General features: G+C 46.1%; 1 protein-coding gene across 1 annotated transcript in view; it reads right to left on the bottom strand.

Moving 5' to 3' along the window:
• LOC142771850 (major facilitator superfamily domain-containing protein 4A-like) overlaps window positions 1–21,851 on the bottom strand; it is a 421,560-nt gene extending 399,709 nt beyond the window's left edge. Inside the window, exon 1 of the mRNA XM_075873757.1 lies at window positions 21,166–21,851. Coding sequence (XP_075729872.1) covers window positions 21,166–21,443 — 278 coding nt within the window. The 5' untranslated portion in view covers window positions 21,444–21,851. The remainder of the gene's footprint in view (window positions 1–21,165) is intronic.
• Between the last annotated feature and the right edge of the window lie 867 nt (window positions 21,852–22,718).

A 22,718-nucleotide genomic window follows, 5' to 3' on the forward strand; every position in this document is an offset into this window, starting at 1 on the left:
GTCTCCCATTTGCAGGAACGTAGCACGTGGATTGTGTCATTTACCGGTGTAGTGACGTGAAGCGTGACTTGAAGTCGCAGGATGCTGAGGTATCTTGTAGTGAATTATCATCATGATGAAGGGAAGGGACGCAGGAACTCACTCGCGAAAACGGAATTAGACAAGGCTAATTCTGTTTCTAATAATAATAATAATAATAATAATAATAATAATAATAATAATAATAATAATAATAATAATAATAATAATAATAATAATAATAATAATAATAATAATGATAATAATAATAAGACTTTTACGAGCAAAACCACACATAATTAAAAGAGACGCCGTATGAAGGGTTCCCGCAATCGTAGAGTGACTTAGGGTTTTTCAGCGTCAACTGACAGACATCGCGCCGTAAGCGGTCCTCCACTATTTTGCTTCCATCGTAATGCAACCACCGCTGCCAGGTTGGAAAACTCAGTTTCTCTCGTTTTAATATATTCCCTTGCGTTGGCGACTGCAGGCTTTGTGCATTCTTTTTTTATACAAATCCTAGTGGCCGTGAACTCACTGTGCTGCCGAGAGTGGTAATTACTGCGAAAGAGTTTCAAAAAAATAAAAGCACGAGGTAATAACAAAGACGGATTCCAACGCGTGCATTCCTCAAAGGCATTTGTATCCAGCGATTGGTTAAAATACGGCGCCTTACCCTAATTGTGTTACGCAGGTAGCATGATATAGGAAAGGAACAGTGGAGGAGAGAGTACCCGTGCGAGCGGGTGTGATTTGTCAAAGCTTAATTGCTTGGTTAAAATTCATTACTTGGTTAGAAAGACTTCAAGCATACATCGTATGTGCTGAAAGTGTCATACTGTAAAACTTGATTTGCTGTCGGAATTTACTGTAAAACTTGATTTGCTGTCGGAATTTACTAGAGATAAGAGGCACACCGATGAGCCTGCTACGTTTGGACTACTCAGATTGATCAGGTTGTTACATGAGCAACGGAAAGTGGCCAGGACATTTGTTATAAATGCAGCGTTCTCGGAAACCTGCAGGCTATCTCATATGCGTCATATAAAAAAAAAAGATCCACGCATCTCTACTAAGTGAATGACGACGGGTGCGTTAAACTAGGCCCTAAGGTCTCTAATGTCAGCGTTTAAGTCGCCGACTAGCATGATGGACGGACGGACGGATAAATATGGATGGACGTCTTGACTGATGAATGGACGGACGGACAAAGGCATAGACAGGTGCACAGACGGACGACGCAGGCGATCATGTATTGTGCTGTCACATACTTGATTGATGTACACAGAAAGCCGGTTTTATTTCACACAAACGTGTTTGTCTTTCGTTGTACAAGTGGTCAGTTTCGGTTTCGTGTAACGTGCACGGACGCTGAATCGGCTGGGCACCAAGGAGCTTCGCCCCTTAAAGGAAACTTTAGCAGCGAAGGATTTTTTTAGAAGAAACGACTGCGGGGTTAGACACGCGTGTTCATTAGTTGCTTATATCCCAGGCACTGTTCACTGACTTGCGCGCACGTGCGGAGATTATTGCACTCTAGAGACTGGCAGGTGTACCGATACTACGCAAACAGAGCTTAATTACTCCGTTAGTAATCATATAGCTTCACATACAGCGACGCACTGTATCGCCTGCGTCTGTTCACATTTGTTGATACAAAAATGCTCACAAGATACAAATCAGAAAACAGCCGTGAAATCATTGAGGCCTCCCACATAGAAAAAAAAAAAAGGAGAGGCTTGCTTAGCAAGCAATTAGTTTGAATGTTTCGTGAGGAATATTATTACCTCCTCAAAACTTGGGTTGATGCCGAATGGTTGACATCGTATTGAAATTTTGACTATATTCTGGTTTGCTTATCTGTTACCGATATTTTAGGCCGTGCGACTTTTGTCTGCATGCATATGCTGCATTCACTTTTACATGTTTTGTTCACTTCAATAAATATTTACTAGTGAGTAGGCGCTCGTCGTGTCAGTTTCTATGCTTGGTTCATGGACAATCAAATTTTCTAACTAGCCACCATAACAACTTGCCGAAACTTTCCATCCTTTTGAATACTAGTTTAACTCATAAAAGCAGCAATCTTCAATGACATTCCCTAACATGTTAGCGTGGTTCACCCTTTGCTTTGCTATTCCTGTTGTCGGGTGATGACCATGATATCGATCACTTATACCCATTAACAATACGCACGGTCACAGACACGCATTTATACACAAAGGGGTGATTCATAAAGTTTCGTTAAGGTGAGTAGCCCTCAGAAACACCAACAGCTATTGTATTGCGCATCGCACAAACACTGCTTTGCCAAGCTTTGCCACCGGCCGAAAAACACCGCAGCTCCACGCTCAAGCCACGTTGCAAGTGAATTGCTGCGTTCAGACCTGTCGTGCTGCTTCATAACGCTGTCACAAAGGACGTGTATCGGGTGTCACATGCGGTACACGTAAGCGAATCCGACTGCTTGGCCTTGTGCTTGAGGTAGTTCTAGTATCAGCCAGTGAATGCACGTTTCATCTTGTCTGGTCAGTCCTCGTCGCAGGCGGGCGCGGAGTTCCCTTCTCGGGAGGGGGCAGTCAAAGGGTCATGGCACATGACAGCATGCCACCTTCCCATTCTATTCAATCATATCTTGTTTTGTTTGAAGAATGAGGGCAGGCTCGAGAGAAAAGCTGCGCCTCCCCCCCCCCCACTAAATATAAGTATGATAGACATAGACATTGCCCCCCCCCAATAACTGACCTCGACTTCGGGTATAACACCAACTGCCCCCCCCCCCCCCCCAATTCAGTGCGCCCGCCTATGGTATCTGTGGCGTATAAAAACTACGTAATCGGTTTATTCTGTGCAGCGGTCCGTGCTGGTCTTCACCGCGGCTTCCCGATAACACGTCCTCCGTCGCTGCTAGGCTTTCGGAGAGTAGAGAGCTGTCCCTGACGCCTGCCTTTCCCCTAGATTTATGGGAAAGCGGGCGAGACCGACGGTCGCAGGTTCTTGCGCGCGCATCTCCCTCGGGAGACGTGCGCCGTGTCGCGTCGCTCCCTTTCCTCCCCTCTGCGCCTTGGCAGGAAAAGAGGGCACATCGATCGACTCGCTCGCTATCCACGGTACCTTGCGCTAATAAAGCTACCTCATGGAAAGGGGAACCATAACGGGGCTGGAGGGAGGGGGTGGGGGAAGGCGCAGCTTTTGTCTGCACTCACCAGATTCGGGCCTCCCCGGCTTTGCTTGAGCGCTTCATGTTGTGCAGCTCAGCAAAATGGTACGCAATCTTCCTTCATTCATTAATCTTGCAAATGTGAAGCTTTCCTTCTTTTTTTTTCATCGTAGTCTCGACAAGTAACACGCCCGCTTTTTTCATTTATCTGTGTGACCTGGTTTTACGAATAATAAACTGTTGCGGGTCTTATCATCGATGCAAGTCCTGCCCTGGTCTGTCGGTGAGTTCCCCAATGTTCCAAGCTGTTCTGATAAACAGGAATATTACCCAGGATTTTAGGCCTGAAAACCGCAATATGACTAGGGACGCTGTAGTGGAAAGTTCTAGTGAATTTGACCATCTTGTTCTCTTTAACGTGCACTGACATAACACAGCAAACGGGCATCAACCATATTGCCGCCATTGAAATGTGACCACCAAAGCTGGGATCGGACCCCCGACTTTCGTGTCAGCGGCCAAGCAACCTGAGCCCCCGAACCATTGCTCCACCTAGGTGGACCAATAACGACAACCGAAAGTCCGGGATGTTGCATTCGAAGAATTGCTTAGTTCAGGGGTTGGAAACTAGTAGACCACGGGGCACCATTATCCTGCCCCCCAAACACGACGCCAGAAATCTTGCTCCCCTCGTAACTACCTATCTGAACGGGCTTACACAGGAACAATGAAAAATATCGCTTTCTTGGCATTGTAACCCATCTTCCCACTCACGCACATTATGTGTTCACTTGCTTTCATTGGTACTAAGAAATTCAGCCATGAATGTTGTAAATGTGGCATTGACAGGGTTTTTTGTTTGTTTGTTTGCTTGTAACTAATGCCAGCAAATTGCAAGCTTGTGACGCGTATGCTGAAAATAAGCACAATATCTATTCTGATTTTGTACATATCAATGACGTATTATATGATCTACCACTAAAAGCTTATCGCACTGTAACATTCGCGGCATGGCCACAGGTCCCGCAAGTGTAAAACCGTTGGATCGGTTTCCCAAGTCGGTGACCGTGTACCAACACGCCACATCGCATGGGAACGCCTCATATGGAGTGCTTGTGCAACCCACGGTCAAACGAAGGAATGCACTGTAATAGAAATGCAATATCGATTATGTGTGAGCGATAATGTCACATGTGCGTGTCAACAAAGCTCAGTGACACCGGTGAGCAAGCTCAGTTGGGCGAACAAGTGCCGAGCTAAAAAAAACACTCAAGGTAGATCAAGTAACATCCGTATAGAAATGATAGCGTAGAGCACATTGTTAGATCGCCGATTAACTGATATTTGGTCAAACGCGTCGGGCATTTATGCATGTATGTAATAACTGTCGGTGTGCAACGTTTAAACCTACGACACGATTTTGACGGACGCCGAAGTGGAGGGCTAGAGATAGTGGGCGTGTAGACCGTGTTATCCTTCCGTTCGCACCCACGACAGACTCTTTTTACGGATGGCTTTCTGTGCAGCAGCATTGGACGTAAATCGTTTTGTGTTGCATCTTCAACGAATAAACAGCGCTACGGTAAACGCACACGCATGAAAACGATTGGGTTGGTGCCACGGTGCAAGAATACTTTAGGTGAGTGACCGCCGGGACTATCTGCTGCCCGATAATGTTCTGCTTCGATAGGAGCCTGGGAGATGGCGCTACAAGCTTTGCCCCGGCTTCCCTTCCCCCTTCTCGGTATAGGAAAGCCCCGGGATGTAGGAAAGTAGTGGTGGTCATTTATCGTCGCTACAACACCCTCGCCGCACCGTCAACTTCCACCCTAACCACCCCCTCTTTCGCGCCGCCGCTCTATGCGTGTCGCGTGGTTGATATCACGCGATTACAGTGTACTAGAAGGGGGACTTTTAGTACACTCTAACGCGATTACTCGATTTTCTCAGATTTCGAGACCGTCGCCCACGTGCTGGATGTGCTTTGCGGAATTTGTCAGCAGCCCGCCACGTTCCTCACCTCCCTATTTCAGAACGCCCCTCCACTCATCGCTCCACCTTCAACTCAGAATTCCAACGGGAGCGCCATCTCTACGCAGCAGAAATCACTGCATATCAGTGGTAATTTGCTGCTATTTTCGAGTAGCGCAGCGTCTTTTTCAGCCGAGCAGCGGCGCAGTGCGCAACTCTGTCAAGTGAAGGGTGAAAGTCGAGTTGAGGAGCGTTTGTGAATACGGGGGTAAGTCCGGCAAGCCATCTATCGGCACGCCAAAACGAGAACATAGTCGGTCCCTCCCCGGCAAGCGCTCGCTTCGCGGCGTTCGCTCACCTAAAGTATTCTTGCACCGTGGTTGGTGCACACGACGCTTCATGGCCTTATTTGTCCACGTCACGCCTTTCAAGAACAAGAAAACATCAATCCTAACAGTCCAAGATTTCGGCGTCCAGCCTATAAGACGGACGCTTGTCGTTCAGACGCAGAAAACTGATAAGAATTGAATAAGCGCCAACGCGCACGGAAGTGTGAATGGGCGCCAAAGATGCCGCAGCCAGGTGAACATGCAGCCGCAGTCACTAGTTTCCATCATCACTGCTAGAAACATCCTTAATTTTTTTCTAAATTTCATATATCTCCCGACGCAGTGCCTTCGACGTAAACCACAGTAGTTACGAGTAATCGAGCTCGCAAAACGGCAGCATGCTCATCAGTGAGTGTAGTATGCGCGCCGAGATTGGACTCAAGTACGGAAGCTGAAGTTCGAAGATTCTCGTGCTTCCGACATTCGAACGTGCTGGAAAAAAAATAGAACTACGTTTCGAAGAGTGATTACTGATCTGGCAAGTTAGAATCGGATTCTTTCACTCACTCGTCAGCCATACTGTAAACGCATGCCGCATTTCCCACAAAATGTCCGAGGACAAATACAAACGTCCCACAGGCATCCCAGAGATGCGCGTATACTTCCATGTGCTTATGACCCCTCTGGTGGGCTCACAAGCCCAAAGGAGATGGATGTTTAGAGACTTCCCTTCAGGGCTGCACTTATAAGCTGATGGTCAACCGTCCACAGCACTGTCGCGCAGCGTGTAAGCCTTCTTACCTGTTTCATTCATTTATTTTTTTTTTTTGCGGTACCACTTTAGCAAATGCGGCACACTTACTTATAAGGTCGTGCTCCGGGGCTGCAACAACAGGGACATCTGGGTTACCTTAAAGAGCGACCGACTATCGTTCAGGGTACTTTTCTAATGAGGAAAGCTGGATTCACGGACCATTTCACCGGTCTTCACCTATTGCACGAAAAAGACCCCTTTCGTTCGCGTGTGACGTACTTTTTATAACTTAGAAGTGTGGCAGCTTGGGCTAGTTGGTATGACATGGCGATAGTTACTATAGCGCGAGAACAGAATGACGACAAAGAGACAAAAAGTGTCCTTGTCGTCATTCTGTTCTCGTGCTGTACTTTTTATGTTACGTCTTAGCGCAGCTTCCCGAATGGTGAAAGAAAAAAAAAAGCTTCGTTTCCGCTTGCAAATGCCCCTTCACAGACTGCAGCGGCACTCTTCCTCTCAGTCAACCCGAGTTGCTTAAATAGGCCGTCGTGTGTAACGACATCCTGCCCTGTTCGCGAGAAAGTTACGCGACCCCGGCAGTTATCGCTGCATTACTCGCTGCTTTTCCGGCATTCTATCGGCATGCGTATACCCAAAGCGATAATGAAGGCCGGTCCGTTTGTGGACAACGTGATCTCTCCAACCGTCGAAAGCAACTGTGACAGGAAGGGGCTTATAACGTAATCACATCGCTATGGATATTACAACTACATCTCAATATCAGTAACTGTGATTTAGGTCCTCTTTTGATTTTAAAAGACAAGGCGTGCAAGCAAGAACACAACAAGAAAGTCTGGACACGACAAAGGCCGACTAAAACTGAAAAGATGCCTGTCGGTGGCGGCGAAAGAAGGCACAAAAACTTACCTGCGTATGCCCGTGCAATCGTATCGATCCGGTACGCATATAGGGTCTCTATGAGATATAACTGTTAAAGCATCTGATATGACGAATTACATGGACAGGCGCAGGCAAGTTCCAGTCTAGTACCTTAACAGTTATCTTTCACGAACCCCCCCCCCCCCCCCCGAACGCCGGAGTGAGAGGTTAGCCTATTGCATGGGCATGCGCAGATACGTCCTCGCGTTTCCTTTTCCGTCGTTGTGCGCCCCTTGAGCCGTCAGTCGGAGTTTGTGGTGTGTTGACTGTTTTAATATGCCCGGATTTTCACGCTATGTCTTTTAGATTCAATACTTACATACAATAGGTAAGCTTTCTGTGATTCCAAGTCAACGTCCTCATCAGCCTGACTACGCCCACTGCAGGGCAAATGCCTCTCCCATGGTCTTCCAGTCAACTCGGACTCGAGTTTGCCGATGCCACTTTATACCCGCAAAATTCCTAATCTCATCTGCTTACCTAACTTTCTGTCTCCCCCTCACCCACTTGCCTTCTCTGGAAATCGAATCAGTTACCCTTAATGATCAGCGGTTATCCTGCCCACGCGTTACGTACCCGGCCCTTGCCCATTTCCGCTTCTTGATTTCGACTATGTTGTCTTTAATACCCGTTTGTTCCCTGACCCACTCTGCTCTCTTCTTGTCTCTTAAGGTTACACCTATCAGTTTTCTTTCCATCGCTCGCTGCGTCGTCCTCAATTTAAGCTCAACCCTTTTTGTAAGCCTCCAGGCTTCTGCTTCGTACGTTGACACCGGCAAGATGCAGCTGTTGTATACCTTTCTCTTTAGGGATAGCGGAAATCTACCAGTCATAATTTGAGAATGCTTCCCTAATGTGCTCCATACCATTTTTATTCATCTAGTTATGTCAATATCGTGGTTCGGCTGCACGGTTCGTACCTGCCCTAAGTAGTCGCGTACTATACTTCCAATACACTGCTATATACCTATCTCGAAGCGCCGTTCGCTTCCGAGAATATTGCACATTACTTTCGTTTTCAGCACATTAACTCTAATACCTACCTTTCTGCGCTCCTTGTCTAATGTGGCATTTTTTTATTGCTATTCGTCTACTGAAATACCAAGCAATGTAATGTCACCGACGAAGCATAGGTTACAAAGGTACTCTTTATTAACTCTTATTACTAACTCTTCCCATTCTAGGCCTCTGAAAACCTCTTTTACGCATGCGGTAAATAGCATTGAAAAGATCGTACCCCTTGTCTTACACCCCTCTTTATTGGGATTCTGTCGCTTTCTTCATAGAGAAATATCGTGACTGTATATTCACTGTATATTTCTTCTAGCATGTTTATCTTGGGTTCGTCGATGCTCTGATTTCGCAGTGCCTCCATGACTGCTGGTATCTCTACCGAATCAAATGCCTTATCGTATTATATGAAGGTTATTTATAGCGGTTTGGTGTATTTTGAGCCTTTATCACCTTATTGATACTATGATTGTGCTCGATTGTTGGGTAGCCCGTTCGAAATCCTTCTTGACCCTTTGGTTGACTTGATTCTAATGTTCTCTTAATTCTGTTAGCAATTACCATGGTAAATACCTCGCATATGCCGGAGACTAAGCTGATCAGCCTGCTTTCTTCAAGTCTTTGTCGTCCTCCTATAGATGAAGATGATGTCAGCATCTTCGCAAGAATTTAATACCCTTCCCGTCAGAAGCCACTTCGTATGCAGGGTGGCTACTTTTTTACACAATTTTTTCCTCCGATTTTGTGTTACCTGATCCTCAACAGCAGCTTTTGCCTCCTTGAATTCCTTCCAAGGCTTTCCTGACTTCTTCGGTCATTACTGGTGGGATGTAACCTGTGTTACTGCTAGTTCTGGCTTTATGGTCGTAGTTGTCCCGGCTACTGTACAGATCTCTAAAACTCCTCCGCTATTTTAACTATCATATCCATATTGGTTGTTACTTTGCCTCCCTTGTCCCTTAGTGCATACATCTGGTGTTTGCCTGTCCCAAACTTTCTCTTCATCGCTTTGACGCCTGCTCCAATTTTGGAGCATGTTCAATCATCTCCATGTTATACCCTCTTACATCGAATACCTTACGCTTATTATTCAACTTTGACAGTTCTGTCAGTTATATTGTGACTTGTGTTCAAGGATATCAGGTTTTGACTTTTCTTAATGAGATTATTTGTTTCCTGGTACAGCTTGCTAGTGTCCTGTCCAACTACCGAACCTTCAACTTCCACTGCACACTCCGTAATGGTACTCGTCAGATTATCATTCATTGCGTCAACGCTAATGCCGGTTTCCTCGATGAGAGCCGAATATCTGTTCTGAAGCGAGACTCTGAATTCCTGTACTTTCCCTCTCAGTGATAGCTCATTGAATGGCTTCCTGCGTACGAGTTTCTGCCGTTTCTTCTTTAAGTCTAGGCCTTACTTTCAAGACCTTACCATTCTATGGTCACTGCATCGTACATTGCCAGGCACATCCTGCACGATCCCTGGGTGTGCACTCAGAATAAAGTCTATTTCGTCTTTACTTTCGCGATTAGTACTCCTCCATGTCCGCTTGCGGTTCACTCGTTTTCGGTAGAAGGTATTTAAAATCCATAACATATCGCGTACTGCAAGCTCTGCTAATAACTCCTTTCAGGAATTTTTAGTACCTATAACATAATCCCCTACTGCCTCATCTTCAGCATGCCCCTTCCCTAACTTGGCATTGAAGTCGCCCATCACTATAATATATTGTGTTTTTACTTTACTCACGGCCGACTTGACGTTTTCATAGAAGCTTTCAACTAATGCATCATGGCTGGATATAGACGCGTTGGCCTTAGCCACTTTCATCTTGTATCTCTTATTGAGTTTAATTACAATACCCACCCCCCTTTTATTAATGCCATAGTATTCCTCCATCTCAACAGCTACATTTCTGTGGATAAAGCACGCCACCCCCGTTCTCTTCTGCCAGCCAAGCCACGATAGCAAAGGACGTGCCCGTTCTGTAGCACCGTATAGGCCTCAGCTGTTTTCCTAACATCAATGAGCCCTATTACACCCCATTTAACATTCTGAAGTACCTCGAATAGCACAGGTAGAGTTGTCTCACTAGAAAAAGTTCCAGCGTTAAACGTTGCTAAGTTCAGGTTGCAATGGCTGCCTGTCCGGTCCCAGAGATTCTTAGCACTCTCTGCTGGAGATCTGACCTCCACCGTGGTCAGTTGCTTCGCAGCCGCTTGGGACTGAGGGCCGAGGTTTCATTGGCGTGATACCTGGTGTGATAAGCCACCACGCTGGGTAAACACTCTGTTTAATCTTGACTGGCGCAAGAGTGTGATGGTGGTAGTGATATACCGTTTCCGGAAAAAAGGTTCTGAAGGACACCCGGCTGTTTGTCAAAGTGTAGGGGACCACACGGCCACAGCGGTGGCTACATGGTTGAGCATCCACTTGCAATGCAGTAGGCACCAGGTTTGAGGCCCAATGCCAACCAGCAATCAAGCCACCTGTTTTCTTAATGGGGTAGAGGAGTACATCAACTCGGTGCTCAGTTTTTCTTAGCTACTCATCTCAAAAGATAGCCTCGTATGGTTCCGCAAAGGTCCCTGGGTGCACCTTAACCCACCAACGTATTTGTGAAACAAGTACAATCATACTTCCGGATTGGTGCTCGGCAGAACGAAGTTCATAGTTGCCGGAAAGAGCACTCACGCTGTGGGAAATTGGCGATACATGTTTGGCAGACCTAAAAATAGGATCATGTCTTTTTTTTTTTCTTTTTGAAGTGTAGCATCCACTATTGCATGCGAAGTTGAAACACGTAGGCGTTCCAGCAAAGCGGATTTGTCGGATGTTATTCATGTGATCAAAAGATTGATGCGTTATTGTGTTGGCGACTTAATACGTACACACGTTACTGAGCAGGTCAGGCTTCATACAAATGCTTCCAGAAAGGGTAATCTCGAAAATAACGTGCTCGTTGCAAACTCAGCAATCAATGATAGATTGATTTCATTCTTTACCAAATAGGCAACGTCACTCGAGCGACGAGCTGGAGGCTATTTTTGCAGATGCAATAACGTATGTCCGTGATAAATTGTTTTCATTATAGACATTTTTACACTCGTTGCACCTGTGTTACGCAGTCAAGCGGGAAGGGTTGGTTAGGTGCTCAAACATACGGGCTTGACATGACTTCATTAATCAACGCGTGCAGATGTTCGTACAATACATGGGTAATAATAGCATCACATGGTTTTACGTCCCAAAGCCGCGATATGTTTCTGAGAGATGCTGCAGCGGAGGGCTCCGGAAATCTTGACCATCCGATGTTCTATAGTGCACGTTCTATAGGAAAATGCCGCGGCCGCAATCGAACCCGTGACCTTCAATTCTGTCAGCAGTCAAGAACCATAATCGTTGCTCCATCGTGTCCCACTGCAATATATTGGTTATAAGTGCAAACACATTATAGGATCGTGGGAGCCATCCTATAGAAAATGGCGGCGGTGAACAGAGCACCTATTAAAATAGGTTGCGCTTCTTCCCCCCCCTTTTTTTTCATTGTAACTAATGCATCGATTGCGCTTATATTGCCACACATGTTTCTTGTTTTCACTTTTTCTTCATTCAGTTTTGCCCACAAAGCCTGGGTCAGGAATGTTCAGGGCAAACTGCGCATCATTGTTCGAGAACGTTCACGATCATAGTAGATTGTTCTCTTAAGATTGCCCGCTAGTCCCGCCACGGTGATCTAGTGGCTAAGGTACTCGGCTACTGACCCGCTTTCGCGGGATTGAATCCCGGCTGCGGCGGCTGCATTTCCGATGGAGGCGGAAATGCTGTAAGCCCGTGTACTCAGATTTCGGCGCACGTTAAAGAACCCCTGGTGGTGAAAATTTTCGGAGCCCTCCACTGCGGCGTCTCTCATAATGATTTGGAGGTTCGGGGACGTTAAACCACACATATCAATCAATCAATCAATCAATCAATCAATCAATCAAGATTGCTCGCTAGACGCGAACGCTAGAGGATATTCCAGAGCTTGTGCGAAGACCAGTGATAAGCCTGGAACATTCGATGACACATGTATAAATGCCACCATACTTCGCCACTTGTCAGTTAATCAACAATAAACGCTCTGTACGCCACTATCAGTGCCCGTGTGTTGCTGTAATCTGACCTACAGTTTCCTGGCCAAAGGTTCGGCCAAATGCTTTATCTGAACATCGAATGTGCTCCCTTCCTCCACGTCACGACCCCGTGACGTGGTTAATGTCACTTCAGTCAAGGTAGTGTTACGACCGGCCCTAGGGAACCAAGCAAGAGGAGTTGCGGGAAGAACCGGTTCTTGACCGACTGTGTCGTCGACCCCCACCTCCCCATTCAGGCTCCCCCCTCTCGCCGGGAGAATTCCGGAATCTGCTGTGCGTTCGTGACCATGTTTGGGCACTTTTAGGGCGCCGTGACCATATATGGACATCGTGTTAGGTTGTGCCACTCTATGTGTTGTGAGGTGTGTTTCCCCCTCCCTCGTGGCCGGGGTGCCGGGGCCACCGTATTGGCTGACGATGCGGACAAGGCGCCCAGTGTCGACAACGCGGCGCTATAAAATGCCGAAGACGTTTTGTATCTCTCTCTCTCCTCTCTTTGGATCAGTTGATCACTTCTCCACATGTAAATAAATCTCTGTCGTTCGTTCGGGCGCTTCTTCTCGCTGAATTGTTGGACGATGGATCCTGCGACGGGGTCAGCTACCGAAAACGAGACCGGCAGGACCCGGAGTCCCAACAGTAGTTACATTATCCAATTCACTGCTGCGTCAATACACATCTCTTGTTCCCTGCCTATAAACCTCCTTGCCCTGTATTCCACGGAGCGAATCTAAGGAATGATTACTGCATTGCACAAGTCATATCGAAAGGTGGACTCTCTGAACTTATTATGCAGAAAACTAATATTCAACAATCTCGGAGGTATACTTTGGACATGTAGCAGCAGTAGCGCCGAATCAAGAGACTGAATTAACTAAACAAGTGGGGGTGGAGCACATTCTTCAAGCATTTTCAAATCAATAATGGTAGTCTGCCACTATCCCCAAAGAGGAGAGTATATAACAGCAGCATCTTACCGGTACTTACGTACGGAGCAGAAATCAAGAGGATGAAGAAAAGTTCTCGAATTCAATTGAGGGCGACGCAGCGTGTCATGGTGAGAACGACGGTGTGTATAACATCAATAGAGAACATTAGGCAGTGGGTTAGGGAATCAACTGGTGTTAAGAAGATATATAGTCGAAAAAAAAAAAGAATTTACATGCACGTGGCCAAGGCAATTAGCCCGAAATCCAGACAACCGCTGGTCATTAGGAGTAACAGGTCGGATTCCAAGAGAATAAAAGCGCACCAGAAGCATAAAATGTGGTGGTCAAATGAGCGAAAAAGTTTGCGGGAACTGGCAAGATCGCACATACCCACTACATGACAGCATTACTTCACTCTAAATTATATCCAAGTGGCCAGAAGTTCATCAGCCAATGTACCAAACTATATAGCGACAAAACTATAGTGCCCACAAAGACACTTAATTGTTAAAAGAAATAAGCCCATGTAACCTATTTTTGGTCTGTAATAATAAACGTTCTGGCTGCGCCTCACATAATATCAATGCGCCATCAGTAAAAGTGTTACCTTATTCGATTTATATATGACACTATAATGTTGTTACTTACTCAGTATATGACTATCAAGTATATGCATTTAATTTATTGGGTAATTATTGACACTTTTCTCAAATCACTGTCTGGGATTCCCACGGGAATTGATTCAGCATTTTTGTGCCCTAGATCGGACTATGTAAAATCAATAAACAAGCGAGCAAACAAACAAATAAATGAACAAATCGTAATGGCGAGTCGTAACGCATACACTAAACTACAACGACTCAACTCATGTTCTACAAGCAAAGCAGAGACCACCTCGGCCATGAATTGACACGAAGACTCCGTAAGTTGGCTGGGTAAACAATGCGCACAAACAAAGAACGAGCGGCTTTTGGTAATTCACGCCTGAAAAAACAAACAAACAAACAAAAAAGACAGCATTGTTCATAGCTTCCCTTTCTTATATAGATACTACGCCACGTGACTTTCCAATTCCACACGGCAACGAAAGAGGAAAGAAGGCGGGGAGCTAAAATATAGACGATGCCTCTCCACGCACGCATTGTTCGCCCTTTATGAGTTACGGTTCAAGACCGTCTCGAACAAAGCGGTTGTAAATACTGCGGAATGCACGAACTGCGTGAACGGTACACGCTTACGTCTTGCCAAGGCCTTTTGTATCCATTCCAACGCTCACCGTGGCTTCGCAAGTGGCAGCAACAACATTTCAGTCACCGTTTCTTGCAGGAGTCTGCACAAAACGACGTCGTCATGATGCTAAACTCGATGATACACGCAAGCGTGTGCAGGGTTCCTTTTCAAGAGGGGAGGGAGGGGGGTGAAGGTTCACGTAGCGCACCCCCGCCCCTCTCTATTAGATTAAGATTTTTCGCCCAGCCTCCAACCTATGCGCTCGCCTATGGTCATATGGTATACAGCAGGCCAGGTCGTTGCGCTATAGATAGATTCATAATGAAATAATTGGAAGCGCAAACCAACGGGACACAAGAGAAGAGACAAACGATTTCTTGTGTCCCGTTGGTTTGCACTTCCAATTATTTCATTATGAACTTGTACCAACTAGCCCACCTGTCAACCCTTCTGCTGTAGATAGAGCATGATCGGTAGCTTATAGACGACGCGAAGTAGCAGCTGCGGACGGCGCCAGCGTCCACCGCCAGGCGCTGGATCGCCCTATATAATAATAATAATAATAATAATAATAATAATAATAATAATAATAATAATAATAATAATAATAATAATAATAATAATATTTTGTCCACATCCATGAGAAATACAAATGAACGGGCCTGTCTAAGTCTCCGAGGACTTGTGCGACTAGGCCCGGCAAAGCCGGTTTCAGCGATGTGGTACGAACTAGCTTTTCTAATTAAATGGTATGGTTCACAGCTTCGAATGTTTGTGCCAATTCTAAGAGCTACATCGAGCACAGAAATATTTGCGTTTACTGTGTACGCTACTTGCCGATAAACATAAACGAAACGGACATTCATTCATCACGGCGACGGTCATATTGGCGGTCAGATTGGCGCACACACAGCCGGCCATCATGCCGCCTGATCCCTTCGTGCATCGATAGCAAGTGCCTTTTTTTTTTATCACCGGGCGTTTATTGCCCCGTACCTCGGGGCAGAGCTATAAGCAGTCGTAAAACTGTCTTTATAATGGCTGCGTGCCCTTCCGGAAGCACATGTTCACAGCTCGCGTGCATACAACTTCTTTCTTGCAGCTTGTTCCAAGTTCAGCGCTTTTCTCGCCTCTTCAAGCTGCAGATCTACCCGGATGAAATGTGTTACGTCACCGATTCCATAACACGAGGCACAAAATTGGCACGTGTATCATTCTGTTGCATCGACAACCCAATTAAGCCTGGACGTATCTGAAGTACTTTAAATATAATACAAGAACTCACGGCTCACTCAGACCCCACTAAGACTCAGATCAGGCCATGAGTCTGAGCCTGAGTGAGTCCGGGCCAGTGAAATTTTGGTGGGTTTGAGTCCGAGTCAGTTCGTCTGAAGAAAATTTTCGTAAATGTGAGTTCGAGTAAGCTCGGCCCTGAGCAAGTTTGGTGAGAACGAGTTCGAGTGAGTTAAAAGCACGAGATACATTTCTTGATTGGTGGGTTCCACATTTGTTTGCTCACCAAAGTTCAAATGTGCCTTACCTGGATTCACGCTTATACTCCAGCCTACTCACACGTATTCAATGCCTGTAAGTTCGGATGAATTGCAAGCTGTCTGCGTCTGACCTAATCTTGCACAGCTTCTGTGATCGGCATAGCCTTTGTATACAAGTGACGATTCCATGCGATTATACCGTGATGTGACGTCATCTTTTATGACTTCATGATTACGTCATAGATGTCACAAGTTTTTGGCGATCTGTGACGTCTCTACGTCTTCACGCGAATTCTTGCATCACTCTAGTTCATAGCGACGCTCTATTACCGCTTTTTTTAAGGTACCTGAAGCTCCCACTTTAATAACCTGTCCTCGACGTAGGTCGCAATGTAATTCTTGCTGCGCTTAAGTTCTACTGCGAATGCGCGCCGGCCTCTTGTGCAGAGAGTATACCCGTTGGCTTCCGTAAAGCAATGATGCTCGACTGAAGCGTTCCGTATGCCACGCTATAGTTATTCCATGTTTTCTCATGGAATCTATACAGAAGCAATACGTTTTCATATAGTTTCCATATATTTCCATTTATTTCAGTAAAATTTTCACAGAGGCACGGAAGTTTTGGATTGGTATAAGGAACGTCCCAGTTGGGGGTTTGGTGTTCTTTCTATGCATGCGCTAGGAGTTATCCAACTACCCAGGCCACAATACTCTTAGGGAACGTATGTTAATGCTACTGCGCAGGTGTCTGTACGTGCACACAGCCTCGTTCGCACAATCACCTGCGCATAAACACCTTCATAGGTTATGCTCAGGTGGTCTATAGCATATCATTAACTTCACTTTTATACCTGGCATGCAACATTTCATCCGTATTTGCATGGCATATACGCTGATACTACACAGCTAACCTCTGCAAAAGATTTCTGCTGGCCCAGATGACTCAGTACACTTCTACCGATTGGAAGGTGATGGGCTATGCATTCCTCATTTTCGCAGATGTAACACATCATCACCAAATCTGCGGCTGTTTGTTCTTATTGCGAAGGTTTCGAATGTATAAAAGAAATTGATGTAGTTAGCATGAAACAACATTTATGTGCGTATGTTAGTTCTTTAGACATTCCTTTTCTATCACAGTTAGGAAATAAGTTACACAGAAAAACACCCTTATTGTCTATCTTTGATCCTCAGGCTTTAGGGAAGACGTGGGGCATTAAAACTTACATTGAGTCCTGGGGACGTTGCAGCATCTGAATAAAAGTTAGGTTTTATTGTTTACCAGCATCTTGCTAAATATGAATGCTGAAAAAATTGTAGAAAAGTTATGGATCTTACAAGCTATAAAAATACCTGCAAATTCGCGGGTCGACATGTCACACTTACAAAGGAATTGTGTGCAAAATCATTTTGTATTGTATACAAAAGGATTGCATAACAAATGCATTGTGCGCAAACATTTGCAAGCTTAAAAGAAAGGACAGTAAAAGAATCCAGCGACTAACTTTTATTCAGGGCATTTACGGCTTTCGAATTGACATAGTTTACATCGAAACCATAAAAATCAGCTCGTAAAAGTTTCGAACCAGTAGTATTAACATTTATTACACGTCAGTACCAATTTAGTAATCACGAGAATACTTACTTCTGCTAACACGTTATATATATATATATATATATATATATATATATATATATGTGTATATATATGATGTATAACATAAAGAATTAAACGGAAGTTCTTGATACTATACAGACACGCTCGTTAGTTTGTTAAGGCCTCGTGATTGAAAAAAAAAATGTCCGGCGGCTAGAACGGTGATAAAGTGCGACATATCGAGCTTATCGTCAAACGAGATAATTGATGACATTTGAAATTGGGAATTGTTCGTCGCACTTGCATTGTCATTCCTGGGCAGGTGGTTGCACAGTCATTCATTTTTGCGATATCAGTTCCATCTTATGCTCAACGAGTAACTATAGCTGCGCGTTTAAATGGAGACACCGTCCACGAATGCGTTAAACAGTTGGGTAAGCATCCTTCACAAATCAGCTTAGCATTTCTAGGCGAAAAAAAAACTACAAAGAATTGTCGGCTAACTTCTCAGGACTTTGTTGCACCACCAGTTCTTTTCTTTCTTTCTTTAATGATCAGCTTTCTGCACGACGTGGAACCGTAAGGTCGCGGGTTTGGTTTCGGCCCTGGCGGTTGCATCTATATGGAGGTGGAATGAATGAGGCCCATGTAAAATGTGACGTCAGTGCACGTTAGAGAACATCAGATAGTCAATATTTCCACCATGGCGTCTCCCATACACATATCGTGTTTCGGGACGCAAAACCACAGATGTTAAAATAATCAATTAACCAAGCCACTGTCCAACTTCCGGAATATAAACAGTTAGCCATATAGTACACTCACGGATTTAAACGTGGCATCGTTTTTTCTTTAGTACAACGACTGTATGCGCAGTTGCTCGAGATGACTACTTCATGTTGCAATGGGTCTGGTATATTAAGACAACGTTGGTTCTGACCGACGTGTCCGATCGAAAATTAAGCCAATACGACCCGCACTGAAGACGATGGCAACGAAAGTACGCGTGTTACTTAGCCCTAAACCGGCCTTTCAATACGTGAGTACGTGATAATAATTACATATTTTAGTCGCGAAACAACAAACGCAGAGAAAGAAACACGCAATGACGTGGACAGGTCGCCATGGCACAGTACACGAGTTTCTGCCATTCTGTTACCATCGAAATGCGACCACCACGACCTGGATAGAACTTTCTTAGCCATCTGAACTTCCGTGGCAGATGCGAGTATATAGGTGACCTGAAACCAACCATACTCCGTGCGTATGAGCAATGTCATAACGCGCGACCATAACTCGGCTGTATACATGCCCAACAGCTAAACGCGGCTGCCTTTTTATCATTTCCTGCATCCTCGATAGCAATAACGCGGCATTAAGGAAGCCATTTTCAGGGACAAAATATTAATCTAAAGAAAACCGAGACCTCCCTCGCGTGCCAGGAGATAACGAGTTGCCTTCGCTTCGCATCGTGTAGCTTGGGCGGACCCCGAACAACCTCTGAAAACACAAACAACGAGCGTCTTATTTTCGTCTGACGTCTCCCGAATTGCAGGCACAACTGTCGACGTCAACGAAAGTTACCGGTAGCGCCTACAATATGCGGCTTTGGGTCTCTATTTTCGCCGAGTCGCGCGTCACTTTCTCTGTTATCCTCATGTAATAATAATAATAATAATAATAATAATAATAATAATAATATTAATAATATTAATAATATTAATAATAATAATAATAATAATATTATTATTATTATTATTATTATTATTATTATTATTATTATTATTATTATTATTATTATTATTATTATTATAATTATTATTATTATTATCTGAGGCTTATCCAAGGAGGTTGGGTATAACAACGTACCAAACCCACGATATGATTACGAGAGACACCGCTGCGTAGGCCTGCGAAAATGTGTGACCATGTCGTACTCTTAACGTGCACTGCCATAGCACGGGACACGGGCCTCCACCGTTTTGCCTCCATCAAAATGCGACCATCGCGAACCTGCGATCTTTTGGTTAGCAGCGGAGCACCGCATATACTCACTGTTTTACCGAGGCCGACCTATATATGATGCAATGGCCTCTCCAGAATAAAGTTTCGAGCGATGCTCTTTCCTTTCGCCTGGTTATCCGTTGTGGTTTTCGCCTTACAATTTCTCGAAGAGCACACCAATTAGGCCAACAAGTTTTACTTAAGCGCTTTGTAGTCTTCGCTTCCCCTGCGCAACTGAGGCATTCATTTCAAGAAGTATCCAAGCGTGCTTTTTTTTTCCACACCTTCAAATGTTCGCCGGATGAACGAGCCAGGCGTAAGTATATGACGGGAATGGAAAACATGTATAGTTTTTGTGAACCACGTCACACATTTGTTCACTAAAGTTCGCATGGGCATCCGCTTGTTGAAATATGCGCGTGCGAATGAAAGTGCATAAAAGGACAGTATACCGGCTGTAAGAAAAAAAAAACGAATTACGCACAAGGTGTTTAAACAAAGAAACCACATAAAAATGGGGTTCGGTGCAACATGCAGTCCGTGAAGCAAGTTTGCATACAATGTCTGCCGTACATTGTGCTTTTCGTCGCAAATTCTACACTCGTCTAAAAATAGCAGCTGTTCTGCAGTATGGCACTTGCATGTTTATACACCGGGACGATACGGATAAGCTGCGTGACATTCACTACAAAAATCTGTCAGCCGCCGTGAGTATCGTCCAGAAGATGTATAAATTTTTTTTACATTCATCTTATAGTACCACATTCCCCGCTTTCGTTGATTCGTATTGAACGGGATGTTTGCATTTTCATATCGTAAAGGCGAATTAGCAGATGTTCCTACGCCTTCTTCTGTTCCTCAGCTGAACATTAAGGCCACAAATACGATCTGTCGACTTGGCAGGCTCTGGAAAAAAAATAGCATTCCTCTTTTGTCTGACGGCAAAATCAAGACGTCTCCATAGGTTCACACTAGCGAGGAATCGTAGGGAAAAATTGAGAACTTGCTATGGAATTCTGTAACAATGCAATGAAGTAGGCCGCCCATTGCAGCGCGCGCCGACCCCACAGGGCAAAATAGCGGTACCGACTTGCGCCCACTCACCGGTCGCCCTTGTCTGTCCGGTAAACGCTCACTGAAATACCACATTTACTTGGCGAACTTTCACACCTTAGCATTCGTTTCGTCTGACGGGAAAATCGAGACGTCCTTATAGAAAATACACGTTGGCGCGCCCCTTTCCTATCAAGGAAGCTATGTGACGCTGATAAGAAGACGCAGACCGTTCGCGACATGATTGCACCGGATTACGCGGCGTTACATCGAGGAAATTCGCTCAAGATTAACCAACGGGTATTGCTGCGGGACGAAAAGACGCCCGGAATGCCCGGAATGAAGGGTGCAACCACTCTCGTAGTTTGGCTTCGGCATCCGCAGGATTTTGTCTTGAGGGGAGCAAATCATTGTTGCATCATGGTAGGGGAAAGTGAAAGGAGCGCTGGTGTGTCTCGGAAAGGGAAAGCAAGTGTCCCCCCCACTTTGACCACCCTCCCCTACTGTTGATACCCACGGAAAAAAATAGCGTACTGACCTTTCGACGAGGATGCCACCTGCGGCTGCGCCGAGCAGGATGAACAAGGACTGGCTGAAGAACACCCAGGACATGGTGGAGAACACGGTCTGGGTCTTGCAACCCAAATCCAACAGCGTCGGTCCCAGGAAGGCGACGCACATGCCGAAGCTCCAGAACACGAAGCACAGTGTGATGGTGGTGTGCTTATGGCGCCAGAACAGGTCCAGAAAGTACTCGCGCTTGGAGACCGAAGACACGCCGTCAACGGCCGTTGCACCGGCCGACGACGGCTCCATGAGGCCGGCTTTGAATGAACGGGTCCTGGCGGAAGACGCCTTCGCGACCCCTCGGTGGCGCAGAGAGTCCGAGCGTTACGGAAACAGAGGGGTGAATTGCGGGGGTTCTGCAGAAGGGCGGCGAGTTCGCTCGGGAGCAAGAAACTCGTGTCTTCGAGGAGAATCAGCGGGCTCCGCTCGGAGATCCGCTATAACCGCATCGCTCGACGCACACGCGCGCACTGCTGGTCGATCAGCGGGTCGTTTCGCTTCACGGACTGCACTCCGGGTTTCGACGCCGCCGAGCAAGCGCCGGGAATCGCGAACGGGTACGGAGGGGCGGACTGCCGGGCCACTTGCGGCCGGGCCGAAGAGGACTCCCGCACGACGACGTGTTTAGGGATAAAAAGGCCGACTCACTCTCTCTCTTCTCGATGTTCCCTAAAGAGGTGCGCGAAGACCGTTACAAAAACAAAAGCACCCGCGCCGGGCCCCGTCCCGCCCCTCTGTGCTCTACTGTGACGCTGTTTTGTTGTTTTGGTCCCGTCAGAGGGTGCGGTGACATCTGGCGACACTATTTTCGATTAACGCCGCAGTGGACGGCCTGCTACGCGAGCGCTGCGTCGTCTGCTACTGCTGCTCGCTAGCGCATCTCTCGCGCGAACTGTGACGTCATTGGCAGAGCGCGCGCCATGCCGCGTCGCCTGTAGGCGCGAAAGATATGAAAGGCTTCTCGGCGAAGTTGTGAAAAGCTGTTGCGGCGCGGTACTCCGCGGTCCCTATGCTAGCCTTAGGAGCGCTTTGCGCTCTGTAGACGTCAGACTCTGGAGTTTTGCGGACACGCAGTGCCACCTGTCGACGCAGTTATGAGTAGTGCAAAGCTCGACTTTCTTGCACAATTTGCTGCGCAACCAGGTGCAACTACAGCGTACGAACCAACGATTGAGCTAAAAGTTCGGCGTTACTGCGCATTGAACACTTGGAGAAAGCGCTGCGAATTTCTCTCCGCTAGTCGTACGCGTCGCCGAATCGCCATAAAGTGCTTGCTGGTTCACTGGCCAGAACGACGGCGAAAACGAGAGCAGACACAACGGCTCCTCACTCTGCAAAAAAGACCCCAGTCGACGCTACTGTAGCGTCGTGAATTGCCACGAACATTAAGGACTTCAGTTTTGCTGATTTGCACAGCTTTCGCGAAGCAGAATGGCGATAGCGCTGGATACGGGCCGTCGCGAACATGCTGGGTAAGCGAACGATTCGCGTTCTCCGCGGCCGGCCACAAGAGAAAGTGTGATA

The sequence above is a fragment of the Rhipicephalus microplus genome, chromosome 9 (genome assembly GCF_043290135.1).
Source record: "Rhipicephalus microplus isolate Deutch F79 chromosome 9, USDA_Rmic, whole genome shotgun sequence".
Lineage (NCBI taxonomy): Eukaryota > Metazoa > Arthropoda > Arachnida > Ixodida > Ixodidae > Rhipicephalus > Rhipicephalus microplus.